The sequence below is a fragment of the Mangifera indica genome, unplaced genomic scaffold (genome assembly GCF_011075055.1).
Source record: "Mangifera indica cultivar Alphonso unplaced genomic scaffold, CATAS_Mindica_2.1 Un_0026, whole genome shotgun sequence".
In the NCBI taxonomy this organism is placed as follows: domain Eukaryota; kingdom Viridiplantae; phylum Streptophyta; class Magnoliopsida; order Sapindales; family Anacardiaceae; genus Mangifera; species Mangifera indica.
The window spans coordinates 72,625-91,539 of record NW_025401118.1 but is presented as its reverse complement, the minus strand read 5'-3'; the positions used below and the strand labels follow the sequence as shown (position 1 = coordinate 91,539).

The following is an 18,915-nucleotide window of genomic DNA, read 5'->3' as shown; positions in this document are numbered from 1 at the left end:
ACAATATAACAAAAGATAAATCGGGAAACAATAAATCCTGGAAGGCATATAAATATGGTGAGAGCGTCCTTTTTTCGTATCACCTGAGAAAAAGAGAGACGGTTGAGTTGAGTCTGAGTCTGAGTCTGTCTGATTCGCCTTTTCAAAGACAAATATGAAAACCCCACAAACACAAACCCACCCACTTGGCTTTCTTTAACATATTAAACTCCCTTCACTAATAACTCAAACTTGTTTACGTTTCTATTTACTTTGACATTCTGCTTCTCCTTCATTTTTCATCTTCATACATGGGTCGACCCCCCAGCAATGGAGGCCCCGCCTTCCGCTTCACTCAGACTGAGGTATTTTCTTCTTCTTCAAATTTTTCCTCCATATATTTTTGTTTGTATTTCAATCCGTTGAATGTGTGGAATTGCTTTGAAATTTAAATTTAGAGTTTGTAATGTAATCTGGGGTCGCTTATATATTATGTTTTATCCGTTTCTGTTTCTGGGTTTTAATTTAATTCAAATTTTTTTTTGGGTATATGTGATGTATGAATGTCTATTTGTTTTGTCTTGTGAAAAAAGAGAGGAAATGTGAATTTATGATTTATTGTTGAAAGTATTAGCCGTTCTAGTGAGATTTTGGGTTTTGTTTGAGTGATTTTCTGGATTTCGATTTTGTTTTGTGTGGTTTATATTGAAAATTATATTTCAAGTAAGTTGTTTGTGTAAAGGGTTTATGTTGTTTAAAATAGCTTAGATGATGCTTCAATGGATTAGTTCTTACTTGGGGAATCTTGATTTGTGATCAGTGTTTAATGCTGGCCTTTTTTGTTGTTTAATTTTGATTTCTTGGTTTAAAAAGTTTATTGTGCTTTATATCCCTGTTCTAAAGTCATGTAGTAAAAGTTGTAGATGAAAATGAGAATACACCTTCGTTGTTTTTTTTTTTTTTCCTTTTGAACATAAATTGTAAAATGAAGCTAGAAACACTTATTTGATGATTGTAGTTTTTCCAAAGATAGGTACTGACTTGGGAAAGCCTTTGTTAGGAACAAATTTTTAAACAAAGATTTAGCGCCATTGTTGTTTTCTTTTTTGTTGTATAGTGCATGTAAGGTCTAGCAGGGATCCTATTTGTTAATAAACTGAATCGTTTTGATTGGTTCGGTTTAACTTTTAGTTCCTTTGTCTTCTTAACTTTAGATGATTATTGAGATTCTTGACATTAATGGCTTAATTCTTTTTTGTCCATGACTTCATCCTTTGTTGCATGGTTGTTATAAGCAAAAAGTGCTTAAAGGTGATGAGGGATCCTATTGCCTAGGTGAAAAAAGCAAGGCGAAGCTGCCTACTTTGGACTGAAGGTGATAAAAAAATTTAAAAGGGACAATGAGTGAATAAGAAAATGGAGGAGAGGGTTAAGTGAAAAAGAAGAAAAATTGGTAAATAAAAAGTTGGTAGGTGGTTGCATTTAATGTGGCAAGTGTAAAATTTTAATAAAGGAAACAATTATAAATTAAATATTATTATTTGGTCACCATCTCGCCAACAACCTCAAAAATCGTCGGTGATTTTTCGAAAACCTTAAATCTCTCCAACCTCTCTAATGACCTTAAAACTGACCGATGACCTCTTTGGCAACCTTAGAAATCCTTGTTGACCTCTATGACGACCTTGAAACTCGCCGATAACCCTCAAAATTGATTTAGACATCACCGAAGTCTTTTGTGCTGATAAAGTGCATTTTATAATGCCTAAAGCTTCTCCAAAGCATCAAAAAAGCATTAAAGGTGATCGCCTTTGGACCACCGGTTGCCTTGACATACTCAAGGCAATGGCCACATTGCCTTCAGTAAAACCTCACCTAGGTGCGTCTTTGACAACTACGTTTGTTGCATATGCCTTAATTGTGGATCGATGAATCATGTGGATTTCCTCCATGCTTTGAGAACCTTCCATGGTTTCTATTTCATTTACGTATAATTACTAATTTATTCATTATTTAAGTCAGAATCTTTAGAAGTTTATTTAGATATGTCTTTCTTCCCAAACAACAAATTTATTGTGCTCATCAACGGATCACCTGTGGTTGCTAGTATGCAATGCAAATTCATGATAAGGAAAGTTTTCTTTGTTTAAGTTGCAGAATGTATATGTTCCATATTTCATCTGAGATTTTATTATTTGAACATTTATCAATTTGAGAACTATCTTTTGAGACATAAATAGAAACTAATTTTGTTTCCTTTAAGGCTTTTAATAAGCCTATTTCTCTCAATAATAAGCTGTATAATTGTCTCTTTATATAGGTCATGGAGATGGAAGGTATTTTGCAAGAACACCACAATACAATGCCATCTCGTGAAATTCTTGTAGCTCTTTCAGAGAAGTTCAGGTGTACCTTATTTCTGTCTAGAGCGTAACATATTGTTGAGTTGTTCTCTCTATTCGATTGGAATTGACATTGTTAAATTTATACTGTAGTGAGTCCCCAGAAAGGAAGGGAAAGATCATAGTGCAAATGAAGCAGGTAAGATTATTTTATTGCAGTTATGAACAGCAAGGAACAATCTAGAATCAATTATTAATGTGGGCGGTTTATTATAGGTTTGGAATTGGTTCCAAAATAGGCGGTATGCAGTAAGGGCAAAAACAGGTAAAGCTCCCGGAAAGTTAAATGCAACACCTGTGCCACATGAGGATCCTACTCCATTAAGGAATGTTCCTCAACCTGTAGCTGCTCCAATTCCTGCTTTAGTGCCTGCTTCGATGCCTGCTTCTGTGCCAGTTTCTAATGCAGGGAGAGTTGCATCAGAAAATACTTCTATGGAATTTGAAGCTAAATCTGCAAGGGATGGTGCATGGTAAGTATATCCTGACTGACGCTTGTCGAAAGAAAAGAAAAAATAATCTATCCTGCCATTCTGGGTGGGAATGGTGTTAGTTGTGTTTTGTGTATTCTCTCATCCAATTTGGTAGTTATCAAACTTTTGAAGGAACGTGTCTTCTGTAATCTGTCTAATTACTTGCTTCTGTATTCAGGTACGATGTTGCAGCCTTTCTAGCCCATAGAAAGTTAGAGTCAATTGAACCGGTAAATTTTTGACCTTGTACCTGTTTTTCATAGATTCTTACTTTCACTATTTTTTTTTTCTTATATGTCCATTTTATCTGTTCACATTCTCTGTTTTGTTGTTGAAATGTTGATTAGATGCTTTTTCTTTTTGTAATTTTATTGTTATGATAATTTTTTTTAAATAAAATTTTGTTATGTGATTGTAGTTTGCAAGACTTGAAATTGTCCCAAAATCTATCATCTCAATTATAGATCTCTTTTTATGTGAGAAAGATTGGTAGACTCTAGATAAGGATGCATATATTTCTTGGTTCTTTTCTGCTGTTATTAAGGTATAGAATGAACCATCAAATAATTATCACTGAGATTTCCAAAAATAAAATTGGTATGAACATGAAATCTTGAGTTAGAAAACCTTTTCTGACTTAAGTCATGCCCCATACACTGCTCTGAATTTTGTAAAAATTTGGAAAGTGGTGGACTTTTTCTAACTTCTTTCCATGACATGGTAATAAAAGCAGTTTCAAACTGCAGATATAGCATTCTGCCTATCTAATTCTTCTGATGTTATGTCAAAATATTACTGGTCATTTCAGGAGGTACAGGTTAGGTTTGCTGGTTTTGGACCAGAGGAGGATGAATGGGTTAACATAAAAAAGCATGTCAGACAACGTTCTCTCCCATGTGAAGCATCTGAATGTGTTGCTGTTCTCCCTGGAGATCTCATACTCTGTTTTCAGGTTGGAAATTTGCTTGTGCATCCTCTGAGAGAAGTTACATATATTGGGGTCTGCTTGTTAACTTTTTTAGCAAATGGTCTAATGATTTTCAGGAAGGAAAAGATCAGGCTCTTTACTTTGACGCCCATGTACTTGATGCACAACGACGAAGGCATGATGTAAGAGGCTGCCGCTGTAGGTTTTTGGTGCGCTATGATCACGATCAGTCTGAGGTATAAGTTCTTTCTCTCTCTTTTGCTCTTTTCCCTTGTATGTTTAGACAGTATATAATATTTTGCCTGTGACATGAAAATATAACAGTTTGGGGTTTTTTTTTTTCTTTGAATTTCATTCCCAGGAAATTGTGCCTCTCAGAAAAGTTTGCCGTCGGCCTGAAACTGATTATAGGTTGCAGCAACTTCACGCTATGAATGACTCAGGCTCTGCCGACCAGCAGAAAAGTTGTGTAAATCTTTCCACAGCCAGTGCTCCTAGAGTTGTAAGTTCATCTGCTGAAATTGTACAGAAGCAGGGCGAGGCAAATATAGCCCCGGTGGCTACCCCAGTATCTGTGGCCATCCAAAGTACAACAATGGAACCCAAAAGCACTGGAGGTAGCAGCAGTATTAATGTCAGCAACCCTGCTTTTCCATCTAGTGCTGTTAGTGCCGCCATTACAACTGCTGCTCCTGGTGGCCCTGGTGGAAAAATGTAAGATTCCATGTAGGTTTATTCGACAGTTCTGTGATTTCTTCTTTTTAGTGATTACACAGGATTTTCATTTTCAGATGAGTAAGATTCTGGTTAGGTTAGCCTTTTGTTCAACTTATACCATTCATTTCTCTCAACACATGACAAATGGATATTTGTGATTCTGGGGTTTGCCGGTTTTGAAGGACAGTATTTGGCCTTGTAATTTCTGCAATTTGGAATGTAAGAGTTGCAACCTGGATTGCTGAACTTACATTATGATTCATGAAATGTATTTTTTTTTTTGTATTGCTTTTCTTTTTTTCTCTGATGGCCATCATGAAATGTTGTTGCAAGTTTCATATTTCAGATGACCAGAAATCTTATACTGGAGCAGTACCATAATTAAATAGCGAATCCATACTTGTGTGATCCTGTTGAGTGTTAGGAATGTATAAGCCATGCCGGGTCAATCTCGGCATGGCTTCCTGGGCTATGCCAAAGCCGACTACTTGGCGGGCTTTTGTGCTGGGTTGATTTAACAAAAACTCAAGGCTTGGGGCACGGTTTGAGGCCTTTGAAGTGTGTTTTTATAAGTTTTTAATAGATCCATTTATAAAATCAATTTTTTTATTTTTTAATTATGTCAAATTAATTTTAAAAAATTTTTGATTTGCTATAATAGCAAGTCGTACCGGATGAGTTGGTCTATTCAAACAAAAAAAAAAATTAGTCTTATATCATTAGATTGTGTTGAAACGGTTTTATCTCATGGTTTGAGGTATGACTATTTTTTTCCTAACGAACTGAGACGGACCCCGTTACAGGTCGGTATGATATATTTGACACCTCTAGGCATCTTCTTTTCAAGCGCTTAATTAGTACTTGTCAAATATTTTATACGGGTTTACCTTTCCTATTCCAAATTTGTCCTTTATTTGTTGATATCGGACATTGAAGTTGATGGTTAAATTTGTCATTTCAACAAAACAATGTTATTTGTCTGTTATTTTAGGACAAAATGAATAATTTCGCAATCAATCTTAAAAGCAGAAAAAAAAATTAGACCGTTAGAATTTGTATCATTGCGCCACGTGGCAAACCACCTGCTCTGCTCCGCGGGCGGGCAAGAAACTAGCACGTCCTCATCTCTGAGTAAATATTTCACTCCTCATTCATTGCTTACAAAGTTTCTTCCAAATTTCTACACGAACAAGTACAAGAGTGCAAGTCTTGAAAGCTCACAGGACTGTTTATATAAATAATTCGGTTATGTCGTTTCAGAATGTTCGTTCCATGGTGACGCGCTGCAGGGCGGTGGTGCTGCCGCGGTTCGGTGGGCCAGACGTCCTGGATCTCCGGCCAGATGTGGAGGTTCCCGATCTCAAGCCTAATGAGGTTCTTGTTAGAACCAGAGCTGTCTCTATCAATCCACTCGATACGAAAGTGAGTTATTTGAGTTTTTAAGTTCAGCGCCTGTTTGGTTACTGAGGAAATGTTGGTAATGGAATAGAATTTGGTTCTTTTTATGGATGAATTTAAATTTTTAAATATTTCTATTTATTTTTGGTCAAGAGAACAATTGAGTTCGATAGAATGAAATAGCTGATTTTGTTTTGGTAGAGTCTCAGTACTGCTATAAAAATGAAAAGTTTTCGCTGCTATTGATACTGTTGTGTATGGAAGTGTTTTCATATGAAGCAATTTTGAGTTCTTTTAAGTTATTCATTTTTCAAAAAATGCCTACACTTTTCTGGAAAGTACATATGAATTGATTATAAAATAGTAACTTAAATGTGTGTTTGGTCTGGATAATAAAATATTGCATATAAATTATCATAAATAAATGTTAGCTATAATATTACTGAATATAAATTATTATTATATTTATAAATAATTATTAAATTTCATTGAAAATAATAAAATATATTAAAATATTATTTTATTTAAATAATCTTGATATAATATGAAAAAAGATTTAATTATGATAAAAAGTAAGGGTACCTTAGTAATAAGATTATTATAATCTTTTATAGGTAAGGTAAATAATAAAAAGTAGATTATTAACGCCCCTAAGTGTATTACCTATATCAAACTATCAAGTGTTTTTTTAATCTCAAATTGCACTTCTGCTGACTACGACAAACTTAATGCAAAAGAGGTTGTATCTCATTTGAAAGAAATTTTTAATGTTGATTAAACTATATCATCTGGTAATTGAATCGCTGTGATTCTTGACCTCAGTGTATATTCTGCACAAAATGGTGTTTTGGTATTTTTGTGTGAGGCTGCATGTACCAAGGGAAGGTGTGAAAATTAATTAGTACCCATTATCTTGAATTGCCTGAGCAGCTGTTGCTAGATCAACTTTAAAGTTTACTGCCCAGTTGTTGTGAGAGATTTACTCAAATCCCGCCAATAAATTTGCTTATCTAAATTCGCAAATTCTCTATTTTCTTGTTTTTTATATTCTTCTTTGAATATCAATTTTATCATTTGTATCTTTATTCCCAGTACAAGATAGAAGCTTGGAAGGGCTTCATTTATGAATGAGAAAGGGAGAGAGAGATGGTCATAGGATTTAGTCCGCTTTAAAAGATCTACCATTAACTTGAACCTGAAGAAAAAAGTCACTTTCTGGGAAAGCTGCTTTGATTTGAAGCTTGCCGGTATTGGTGTTGCTTTCAAGATAACTATAAACTGCAATTACATATATTAGCTTTATTCTTCACAGGTTGTTCAGGCTTATGAGGGTTTTTTCTTTTTCTTTTTTCATTTGAATATTTTCATTATTCAACCAGTGAATTTTTAAGTGTTCTCTTGTCGACAAAATAACGTAATAGTACGCTATCAACCAAAGGTTTTATGTGCTTTTTATAAATATAACTGAAGTGCTTATCTTTGTCTTCTTCACTTGTACATGTGCTTGTTCCATGACCATATTTGCTGTGTGTTCTAAACTTGGCCATTTTAACTTAGTGAAGAAGGTGTTTTCTGGCTTGCAGTGAGTTCAAAATCTATTATGTAATTACCATTGAGAAAGCATATACTGAGTTCAATTTTTTGGATGAATATCACAAGAACATTATCAGAAATAGCCATCACTTTTAAGTTTCAGAATAATTCAGTGGCAAATCTAGGACACCCTTGGAATTAATAAAAAGATAAAGATTATCTATGCTAGACACATATAGTGAAGTACTGGAATCATAATATATTGAATGTTCTGAGATTTGCGCTTTTAGATGCTGTCAGGCTATGGTCGTTCCCTATTCAAACCTCTTCTACCACTCATTTTGGGTCGTGATGTTAGTGGTGAAGTAGCAGCAACTGGATCCTCGGTACGGTCTCTAAGTTTAGGACAAGAAGTTTTTGGTGCATTGCATCAACTGCTGTAAGAGGTACTTATGCCGACTATGCAGTTCTTTCAGAGGATGAACTCACTCTAAAACCTGTATCAATTACCCATGTAGTGAGAATTTCTTTCTCTTTTCTTTTGTAATATATAACTGAAAACATATTACATGTGGTTTTAATTTTTCATAAATTAGTATTGGCTTTATTCACCCTAAATCCTATTTTTTCTTCTGGTTAGTTGAGTGATTCACAATTTTACTTACGCCTTCCTGTTAAATTCCTTTTGACTACAAAACATGAGTTTAAATAGTTTCATGCTCCTATAGGAAGCAAGTGCAATTCCTTTTGCTGCGTTGACCGCATGGCGTGCTTTAAGAGGCACTGCTAGGATAACAGAGGGGTATGCTGATTTTGCTGAGACACATTTTTTTTTCTCTGATAAATTCTTTCCTTTTGTTTTGTTAATATCTAAGTACTATAATGAAGTAGAATAAAAAGTTATAGTTTTCTCTGTGTTGGGAAGTTTAAGTTCTAACTTTTGTCGGCATGTCAACTGAAATTTGTTTGGCTTATCAATTATTTTATAAATCCCTTTTTCCTTTCCCTTGTGTTTTTGGTCCTTTTGTGATTAATGGTTCTCTTCCAATCTATGCCCTTTTTCATTGTGAAATATCTCAAACCCTTAGTGGTCATTCATAAACTTTTCAGGGCTGTTTATGATAAAACAAGTTAGCAACTTTTCAGGATCTATCTAATTGTTGTATGGTGCACACTTCATACAAGTCTTTATTATCATGGATATATGAATGGATTGTTTCATTTCATCTATGTGTTGGATATCAAGGCTGTTAGTTTTTTAATATAAAAATACCCCATTTTTAAGGTTCCTATACGCTTAAGGTATATTCTTTATATTTTTTTTCTTTATTTCATATATTTCTTGTTATTGAATCCTTTTCTTTTCTCCCCAGGCAAAGGTTGTTAGTTATAGGCAGTGGAGGAGCCGTAGGTTTTTCTGCAATTCAACTTTCAGTAGCTGCAGGGTGCCTTGTTGCTACTACTTGTGGAAGCATCAGCTCTACTAACAGCTTGTATAGGAAAGAGAATTTTGCGAGTGGTAAATGATAGAAATCAGGTTAGGAAACTCTAAATGTTTGAGAGGTAGCCTTAGGTTAATCTCAAGTGGTGATGAGGTAGTTGTGACGGGATAGATCTTTGGTTGAGAACTTATTTACATTATACAAAATGCTTTTAGAATAAATCTTTTTATGTGTAGTTGAACAATTGGAATGAATCATAAGTTAGATGCAAATAGAAAACAGTTAATTGTTGTTTGTGTGCTTTTGCTTTGTAAGCCTGATGAATTAATTTCAAAAGTAGCATTATGTACACAAACAATGAACATAAATTTGTATACTAATGATAATCTATTATTATATGATTAGATGTTGTTTTATCTCTAATTCAAAACCACTCAATTACATAATAATATGTCATTATTTATATACAAATTTGTGTTCATTGTCTGTACATATACTCTTATTGATTTTAGTCCAATGACTAAGACCAAATGGGCCAAAATAGCCCAGCCCAAAATGGCTATTTGACAAGCCTATTTAAATTCCAAGAGGCTGTAGTATTTCAGAAACTTAACTAGTGGTCCAAGCAATGCCCTTCACTCATTTTCATCTTATAAGTTATGTCACATGCATTCTGGGAGAAGATGATACTGATTTCCTACCTAGCAAATATTAGGAATTTGAATGGTTTTGATTTACGTTAGGCCAACAGTCTATTTTCCACCCAAGGTTTGTTACAATGACAATTTTCCACCCTTCAAAAAGCCAGATTCTCACGCGTCATCTGTTTTTGTTAGTGAATTTCTTCTAGTAAAAAGATAAAAAAATTATTTTACATAAAATTTATTTATTTATTTATTTTTACAAAATGATGTATGTTTGGTGTAGGGATGATAATTCAACCCTCCTAACCGGTTTTTGGTCTGCCCCTCCCCAAACAAGGAGAGAATTCCCTGATAGAGACAGAGACAACTAAAATCTCTCTAATTAGAGACGGGAATATATATCTCTGACCCGTCTCTTCCCTTACATATCCTTTAAACCCTTAGAAATTTTAAATTATTATAAACATACTCTAACACTTGATAAATATTCTATTAATTTTCTAGCGAGGATGGGTAGGGAAAGGAGAAAAAATAAGGAATTTTTCCCACAATGATGGGGAGAAGAAGAGAAAATTTTCCCATAGGAAGGGATGAGAATTCCTTGTTATCCTCATATCAAGGATAAGAAAATGTTTTCTTTACAAGGATAAGGACAAAGATTAGGGGATTTATCATCTACCTTGCATGTTATCATCCTTGACTTGGGGTGAATTTAATTTTAAAAATATTAAAGGTATTAATAAAATTTGTTATGGAGGTTTGAAAATTTAAGAAAAGTTTGAAGTGTTTTTTAAATTTAAAATTTCAATATACTCATTGGTAGTTTAAAAAATAATAGTTCACTTCAAAAAAAATTTGAATAAAACGAAACATTTTAAGGTGTTGTTAGGGTTTTGGTATAAATCCAAGTAACAAAATTTTACCTAGTAAATATATATTAGTAAGTTGATATTTATATTGAGTAATAATGATAATTTTATAATTTTAATAAAATGATAAAATAGTTATTTATAAAAAATAAAATAAAATTCATTAATAAAGCGGCATATGAATGAAAATTTGGTTTTTGAATTATAAAGGATGAAAATTTGTGATTTCATCCAACCCTAGTGGGGAAATAGTCATTTGGCCTTTACATTATGCTTTTTAATTTACATCAAAAGACTATTTTCCACTCAAGGTTAAGTGAAAAGACAAATTATTTAATTTTCAAAAACTCAAATATTCATTCATATGTTAAAATTCACCGGTAGAGTTAAAGTTAAAATTGTCATTTAGATAAAAATATTTAAAAAACTAAAAAAAAATCACATTTTCTCCCTCCCCTTAATTTAAAAATTTAACAATTTTCCCCCACCCAAGGTTTAGTACATTCCCTAGCTTCTATCTGTTAAATTTTGAAAATTCAAATATCTATCGTCTGCCAGCTATTAAAGTTAATAAAATTCGTTAAATTTAAAGTAGGTATGTTATTTAACCAATAATATTAAAAAAATAAAATTTTATTTCATTTTTCCTTTTTAGTTTAAAATACTAATAATTCCCCTCATCCAAAAGTTTAAAAAGTTACATTTTTCTCCTTCCTAAGGTTTACTTTTTCTTTCTCCCGTTTTTTAGCCACCTTTTCCATGTTTGGTCGACAACCTATGCCCAATCTCTCTCTTGGCCCTAATCAAACAAATTGTCTATCAAAAACAAAGAAGATGAATGGTTTGTCAGTTCTTTCGTTTTCGATGGTTGATTCACACATTTTGTATTTATCTTCATGTTTATCATTATTAGTTAAATGATATTTTTACTTTTAAATTTAATAAATTTTATTAACTCTAACGGTTGATAGGTGAGTAATTGAATTTTTAAAACTTAAGGTATAAAAGTTTGGCAATAATCTTTACCTTCGATGGGAATAAGTCCGTTGGCCTTCAATTAATTATTGCTTGCTCAGTAATAATTAAGCGATAACATATTATTATTTTAGCATATGATGTCGAATTATTAAGGTTCAATGAAAAGCCTCAAAACCCACTTATGCTTTGTGACATTACAGTTGGCTTTGTGCCCCAATTAGAATGCCAAAATATTCCTTAATCTCATTGTTTAAAGCATAATTAAGCAGCTTTTATTATTAATTAATTTGTCTCCTTCTGCCTCAAATCAAAATCAAATTGTCTGGTCAAAATTCAAATCCCTCCCTTTCGACTTACCATGACCCATTTATTATTATTAATTTATTTATTTTTCCCTTTCTTCATCATTTCTTCTTTGTGTGAACCTTTTTGGCAGCTTGGCTACATTAATTTAAAGCTAAATGGACATCATGGTGAGCACGTACTGTGCACCCCTAATCACAGCCTTTACAGTAATATGATTGGATGACGTGGCGAGTTTCTATTGGGGAATAGGTTACTTGTGGTGAGCTTGTGTACAGAGTATCAGAGTTTGTTTAATGTTTTTTAAACTCTCTGCGATGTATGGGAAAATAGTAATGTTGGTAGTGCATGGCACAGGTCTCTGCCAACGAGGCATTCGGTTCCTTCAATATTTCATTGGGAACTTGGGATGGCAACTCAGACCGGATAGCCGGGGAGGGATGTCAGTCCCCGACTTCCTCCCCATCTCCGCCCATCTCCGTTATGGAAATAAATAATAATGATTCTTTATCCATTTTTTGTTCCGAAGAAAAATCTCATATTTATCTTTTTTTCATTCTAACCCTTGTAAAAAAACCAAAATTATTATTTTAATTATTATAAATATCATATATTAACTGTTTTAATATACATAATAAAAATATAAATAAAATTAAAAAACATTAATAATTTAAAATTATAAGAAAATGTTAGTCTTTTAAACAAATATATTAATATAAAATGGTGAGGATGAAGACAAAAGTGAGCGCAAGGGTGAAGAAGAGGGCGAGGTAGAGACAAGACATATGTATTATTGTCCCAAATTTTAAGAATATTTTTCGTCTTCATCTCTATTTCTATTGAGGAATTTTCTCTTCGTTAGGGTCGAAAACCCTAAATTTGGATTAAAATTATTATATCTAATATTTTACACTTCATCTCACTTCAGGCGTGCGTATTCACGGTTGACCGTTATATTTTGCATGTTCAAGCTACACTTGACATACCCAGGTTCTATTGTGGAATTGATCATTAGGTTTATATTTTTACTTGTTTAGTATATAGTTGGTTCAATTCTAAAGAAATAATTCAATTTAGATATGATTCTTTATTATAAATAAAAAAAGCCCTAATAATCAATTAAAATAAATAAAATCTTTATATTTTTCTAACAAAAATAATATTCATGAAATGAATTCAATAAAATTATATATACAAATAATAAATATAAGTTTGTATAAAAATAATAAATTCAAGTTTGTGTACAAATAGAGATATGCACGATCTGGTTTGAGAACTTTTTCAAACCAATTGAAAAACGGTTTAAACAAATTTCAAACAAAACCAAACCCAACTAAAAATATATAATTTAGTTTGATTTGGATTACAGTTTGTCGATTAAAATTATTCACTTAAAAATATATATTATTTAATAACATTAATTGAATTATGGTTTTCTAGATTATAATATCAATATATGAAATATATATACACCAATATACATCTGAAGAAAATGATAAAATAATTATGAAAAAAATAAATTATACATCTAATTGTTTATTCAAAAATTATATCAAATATAATTATATATATATATGTATTTTAACAAAATATGGTTTACAGTTTGGTTCAGTTTGAAAATCATTCAAACTGCAACCCAAATTAAAAAAATTTCCGAAAAAATTTTTAACCCAAACCTAACCGTTTTACAAACCAAATAAAACTGAATTATAATTTTTAAGTGGTTTACTTTGGTTTTACTATTTGAATTGAATTATGCACATCTCTATGTATAAATAATGACATATTATCATATGATTTTAAATTAAAAATAAAATAATAATTAATCACATATTATATCATTACTTATATATTAATGTATACTTATTATTTATGCAAATAATACTATTTATATGAAGTATATAAGTCAAAATTAGGATAATGTTTTTTGGAAATAATTATTTGTTTGCAATGTGTACATAAATTATACAAGTTTTTGTGATAATTAATTTAAAATGTATAAATTGTAAAATATACATACAAGATACATTATAATATAAATACCAGCCTAAAGGACTTAATCCCACCCAAGGTTTCCTGTATTTTCAAATTAGTTTCTATTAATTATCAAAAATTTAAATATTTATTCATAAGTTGTTAAAATTAATAGAGTCAATCAAGTTCCAAAGGTAAAATAATCATTTTATTAGTAATATATTAAAAATAATAAAATATTATTCATTTTCCCTCTAATTTTAAAAACTAACAATTTTTTTCTTATAATTAAACTTTGAAAAATTATATTTCCCTCCTAAGGTTTATTTCTTTTCTTTTTTCTTTTTCTGACGTCATCACCGACATTGGATCTATTAATTTTATTAGTCCATAGATAGATTTTTGTATTTTTAATAGTTAATAGATATTAATTTAGGAATACAAAAAACCTTGGCTAGAAATAAGTCTTTCGGCCGATAAAGAACCCATATTATATTATTGGTCATTTATGATATACATGGGTTTCAAATTGTGGCAATGACCTTTTTCTATGGAGACAAGCCTAACCCAACATAATTCGACAAGAAAATCTAGCACTTGGGCTATTGGAACCACCATACGCCACATTATTTCAATTGATTTATGAAATTTTATAATTTTTATGGGGCCTAAGGACTTATTTTCACCCAAAGTTAACTCTTTTCTTAAGTTTTCACTTTTTTATCTTTCAAAAATCTATATACCCATCTATCAACTGTTAAGTTTGCTAGTTTTAAGAATAAAATCATCATTTAACTAGTAATATTTAAAAAAATAAAATTTTATCTCTTTTTTCTTTCTAACTTTTAAAAACTGATAATTTTTCCTTAAACCAAGTTTTAAAAAGTAACATTTTTTTCTTAAGGTTTCCATTTTTTCTAACAGTGGTTGACTTCTTTGGTGATCTTCAGACGACATCTCTTCCTTTTTAATATGTCTCTTCTTTTGACACTATTGACGAAGAGTCTTCTCAACGCCGTCAATGAAGAAATCGTCAAAGAATAAAGATGATTTGTCTTCATCTCTGACGAAGACTAACCATTTTTGTTTCTAAATAACAATAATTTGATTAATTTTAATAATTTATGAGTAAGTATACGAGTTTTTGAAAAAATAAAATGTGAGAACTTAACAAAAGATCTTTGGATAGAAAATATGTCCTTCGGCCCTTTTATGATGTGTATTAAATAATCTATATGTTGCAATTTAAATATAAAGCTTAAGTAAGAAGAAATAATATATTTTAAGTAAGTATTGAATAATCAACCAATTAATCAGATTAGGATTATATTATAATTAAGATAAAATACAGAATTTTATTTTTTTATTATTTAATCGTGGTTTTACAAGATTAAAAAAATCCAATATAATTTCATATTTCCATTAGCTAATATTTATTTATTATTTTTAAATTAACTTTTTTTTTCTTTTTGGGAAGCCAATGCCATCATTGGATAGAGAGTGTAAAGCACGCAACACAAAGGAGCGTGCGAAATTCATCATTCGATGAGAAAGCTATCTATCCCTTGCCCCGGGACTGCGGTCACGTGCACCTTTGGATCCTTCCGCGCGTGATTTCGCTTTCGAAAAAAGGCCATCGTTTTCACATTTAATTTCGAGAAGACCACTCACCAAAAAACGGTGACCTTGTATTGTATCATTATTGAACGTATAAACTATTGCCATAAAGAAAACGTCACGGCACGGCCTAACCCAGCCCACACTGATGGTGATTGACTTTGATATTGCCAAGGAGGAGAGCCTTTTGTTTCATGACCTCGCCACGTTCCTCTTCGACCCTCAACGTGTTCGTCCTTTTCATTTGGCCAAAGGATTTATTCCCATCAGGTTTATTCTTTTTTTCAAGTTTTTTTTTGTTTAAACAATGATGGATCATTTAAATAAAAATAATTTATATAAACAAATCATTCATCTAAACGACAATGAGTAAATATTAGGAGATGATCGAAAAAAAAAAAACGACATTAGAGAGAGAAAGATTTTGTCAGAAGAGCGTCAAAGAAGATGGTTGTTTACTGAAAAAACTCATTGAAAAATTAAAACTCTAGAAGAGAAAAATATAATTTTATAAAATTTTAGTATAAGAGAAAATTGTTAGTTTTCAGGGTTTAGAGAAAAAGATAAGATAAAGTTTTATTTTGTTTAATATAACTGATTAAATAATAATTTTACTCATAAAACTAATTAATTTAATTAATTTTAATAGTTTATATATAAATATTTAAATTTAAATAAAATAATGAGTGAAAACTTAGGAAAATAGTAAACTTGAGGAGAAAATAACTCCTTTGGCCCTTTCATTTTCATGATATATTATGTTGAATTATTTCATTAAAATTGTAAATTATATGTTTTTAACTTTATCAATAAACCTAAATCAAAGGTTGTTTAAACCATGAAGACACAAGTAAAAGACGGTTAGGATTATGTTTCAATCATGGGAGGAATGATGATGAGCTAATCCATCCATTCACCTGAATATGAACCAATAAGTATGGCAAGGAAAAGCCTTTGAAGGGTAACTTTATTAGTTGAAGTGTGGAATTTCTAGTTAGAATTATAAGAGAGTTTGAGTTTAAGATCTATTAACACTAATTGAAAATAAAACTTTTGAATTATCTGATTTAATGATTGTGGGATCGGTTAGTAAATTCTGAATTTTTACTTGTTTAATATGAATGGTTTGACTCTAAAAAAATAATTCAATTTGAATGAGATTCATATGAGAAGAAAAAGATGAAAAGAGTTCGAATAAAAGAGTGAAAAGAGCGTTTAAAGAACTTGATACTAAAGGAGAAATTGATGAGTATAGACTAGTATATGAATTGATTCAATGTATTATATTAATTGTTTTATTTTATCATATTAAATTGTATATGTGTATAAGTTATGGTCTTGGTGGGCATATATACAATAATTGAAATGTCATGTTGGAATGAACAAATGTAAATTGTGTAATGAGTTAGAAAGACATGATAGAATGGACACATGGGTTGGAAAGATACGGTTCAATGGGTTTATTTTTCAAGATGAAGTTTTTCGTCTTTTCAACTTAAATGATTGGTCTAAGAGAGAGATGATGAGAGAGAGATCGTCAAAGGAAAGGAAACATCGAGAGAGACGGATCACCGATGATAATGTCAAAAATTGAAAAATAAACCTTATGGGATAAATGTTATTAAAAAAAAATTAGCTTATGGGAAAAATCATTAGTTTTTAAAATTTAAAGAAAAAAAATATAAAATTTTATAACTAACGAATTTGGTTAATTTTAATAGTTCAAAAGTAGATAAAAAGAGTTTTTCAAAATTAAAAAGATGAAAACTTGGAAAAAGAATAACTTTTGGGTGGAATAAGTCATTTGGCAAAAAAAAGTTAAAATTAATGTATATTTTAAAGAAGGGCGAATAAAATTATTGAAATGATAATTGGAGCCCATATCCTAGTAGAGAAGGCAAGCAAAGCCAGAAAATGTAGGATGAAAATTCCCTTCATTTCTTTCTTCTATTGCTTTTCTTTGACTTTAGAGTGCTCTTATCAAAGTCAAGAATATTGACTAGTAACTAAATAAAGTATCATGTCATGTGTGACTGAGCTCTACTACAACCAATCCTCTTTCCCTCTTCAAGCCCAACTCCTCTTTGGCAATACTTGTAACTGGTTTGGTCCACATGTCATGTGAAGACTTAAAGAACCTTGGATTTTCTATTAGTACTAGAGAGGCCAAAAGACATATTCCCACCCAAAGATTGTTGCAAGCATAAATTAGTACCTATCAAATATTAAAAATCTAAATGTTTAATTATAAACAGATAAAATTAATAGAAAAAGTTAGTTTTAAAGATAAAATTATTATTTAATTATTTTTGCCATAGACACGAAGACTCCAAAGAAGAAGGAAAGGGAAAGAAGGTTATTGGAAGGAGAAAGGGTAAGAGAAAATTCACTGAAAAATGAAAACCTAACAAAGAAAAATAAGTTTTTTAAAGTTTAATCCTAAAAGAAAATTGTTAGTTTTTTAAACCTAGGAAAAAAAATAGATAATGTTTTGTTATTTTTAATATATTACTGATTAAATTATTATTTTACTCATGAAACTAACATTTTCCATTAATTGTAACTATCAACGGGTGGAAGTTTGACTTTGTAAAACTTAGCAGACACCAGTTAGGTTTGTAATAAACCTTGGGTGGGAATAAGTCTTTTGGCCTACTAAAGATGAAAATTTAGTCCTAAAGATTGAATCTTCAACCCCCTTTTTTTCGAACAAAGAGAGAATAACTAAAATTTTTACAATCGAAAATAAGTCAAAGGCAGAAATAAATATATCTTTGACTTGCCTTATTGCTAGTTCGTCCCCTACCATATATATTTTCTAAACTTTTACATATTAAATTATCCTTAAAATTTTTAAATTATTAAATAGATATTTTAACATATGATAAATATTTTATTATTTTTCTAATAGAGATGAAAAGAGGAAAGGGGAGGAAAAATTTCTTCTTAAGAAGAGGATGAAAATTCTCCGTCATTTCTATGTTGGGAACGAGATAACAATGGAAAAAGGTTTGCCCTACAAAAATGGAAACTAAATTTATCGAAACAAAATCCGAGATTAAAGTATTCGATCTAATGCGCCCCTTTACTAACTCTATTTAAGACTCAATTTGTGACAATACATGTAATTATAAAATGTGTTAATACGTTTCTTCCTTATAAAAAGGCATCTTGGTCTTGTTAATTTTGTCATTTATCATAAATCTTAACAATAAAAATCCATAAACCTCTCTTTGAATCCCTAAACTAACTCATTCATCCCTTCCCAATACAATTTTTCAACTCAAAACAAAGAAATTAAGCATCAATAACAACTTGGAAATATACCTTTTAACTGAAAAGGTAAAGAAATTAAATAGATTTATAAGGGAAAAAAAAAAGTTTCATGGAGAGTAAGATACCCTTTTTACTTGGATTAGTGATTGTGAAATTGATTATTGAATTTGAAATTTAATATACTCAGTGTAATCAAGGTCATGATAGTTGAATCATGTATCAAAAACTTAATTTTATATATTGAATATTGAATATCGTATCATATTATATGATATAATTTTTTAGAAATAAATAATAAAATATAATTAATACATCATTATTTTGAAAAATATCACAAATATTTTTGAAAATTTAAAAATTTTCACATACATCTCTATTACAA

At 30.7% G+C, this 18,915-nt stretch overlaps 2 protein-coding genes and 1 non-coding gene across 3 annotated transcripts; all 3 read left to right on the top strand.

The window, feature by feature from the left end:
* Positions 1 to 68: 68 nt before the first annotated feature.
* On the top strand, positions 69 to 4,784 carry LOC123206159 (protein SAWADEE HOMEODOMAIN HOMOLOG 2-like). Its single transcript, XM_044623287.1, has 9 exons — positions 69 to 344; positions 2,300 to 2,385; positions 2,475 to 2,520; positions 2,598 to 2,854; positions 3,033 to 3,084; positions 3,663 to 3,806; positions 3,899 to 4,018; positions 4,144 to 4,496; positions 4,574 to 4,784. Exons 1-9 carry the CDS (start codon positions 291 to 293, stop codon positions 4,575 to 4,577), a joined length of 1,116 nt encoding a protein of 371 aa, XP_044479222.1. The 5' UTR covers positions 69 to 290; the 3' UTR covers positions 4,578 to 4,784.
* A 926-nt stretch (positions 4,785 to 5,710) lies between these two features.
* Positions 5,711 to 8,957, top strand: LOC123206150 (reticulon-4-interacting protein 1, mitochondrial-like). Its single transcript, XM_044623283.1, is given in 5 exon segments — positions 5,711 to 5,921; positions 7,721 to 7,859; positions 7,862 to 7,947; positions 8,159 to 8,232; positions 8,804 to 8,957. Coding segments are annotated over 5 exon segments (627 nt in total). The 5' UTR covers positions 5,711 to 5,747.
* Positions 6,825 to 6,923, top strand: LOC123206180. The gene has a single exon (XR_006499953.1). It is a non-coding gene; the product is annotated as a small nucleolar RNA snoR109 (small nucleolar RNA).
* Positions 8,958 to 18,915: the final 9,958 nt, after the last annotated feature.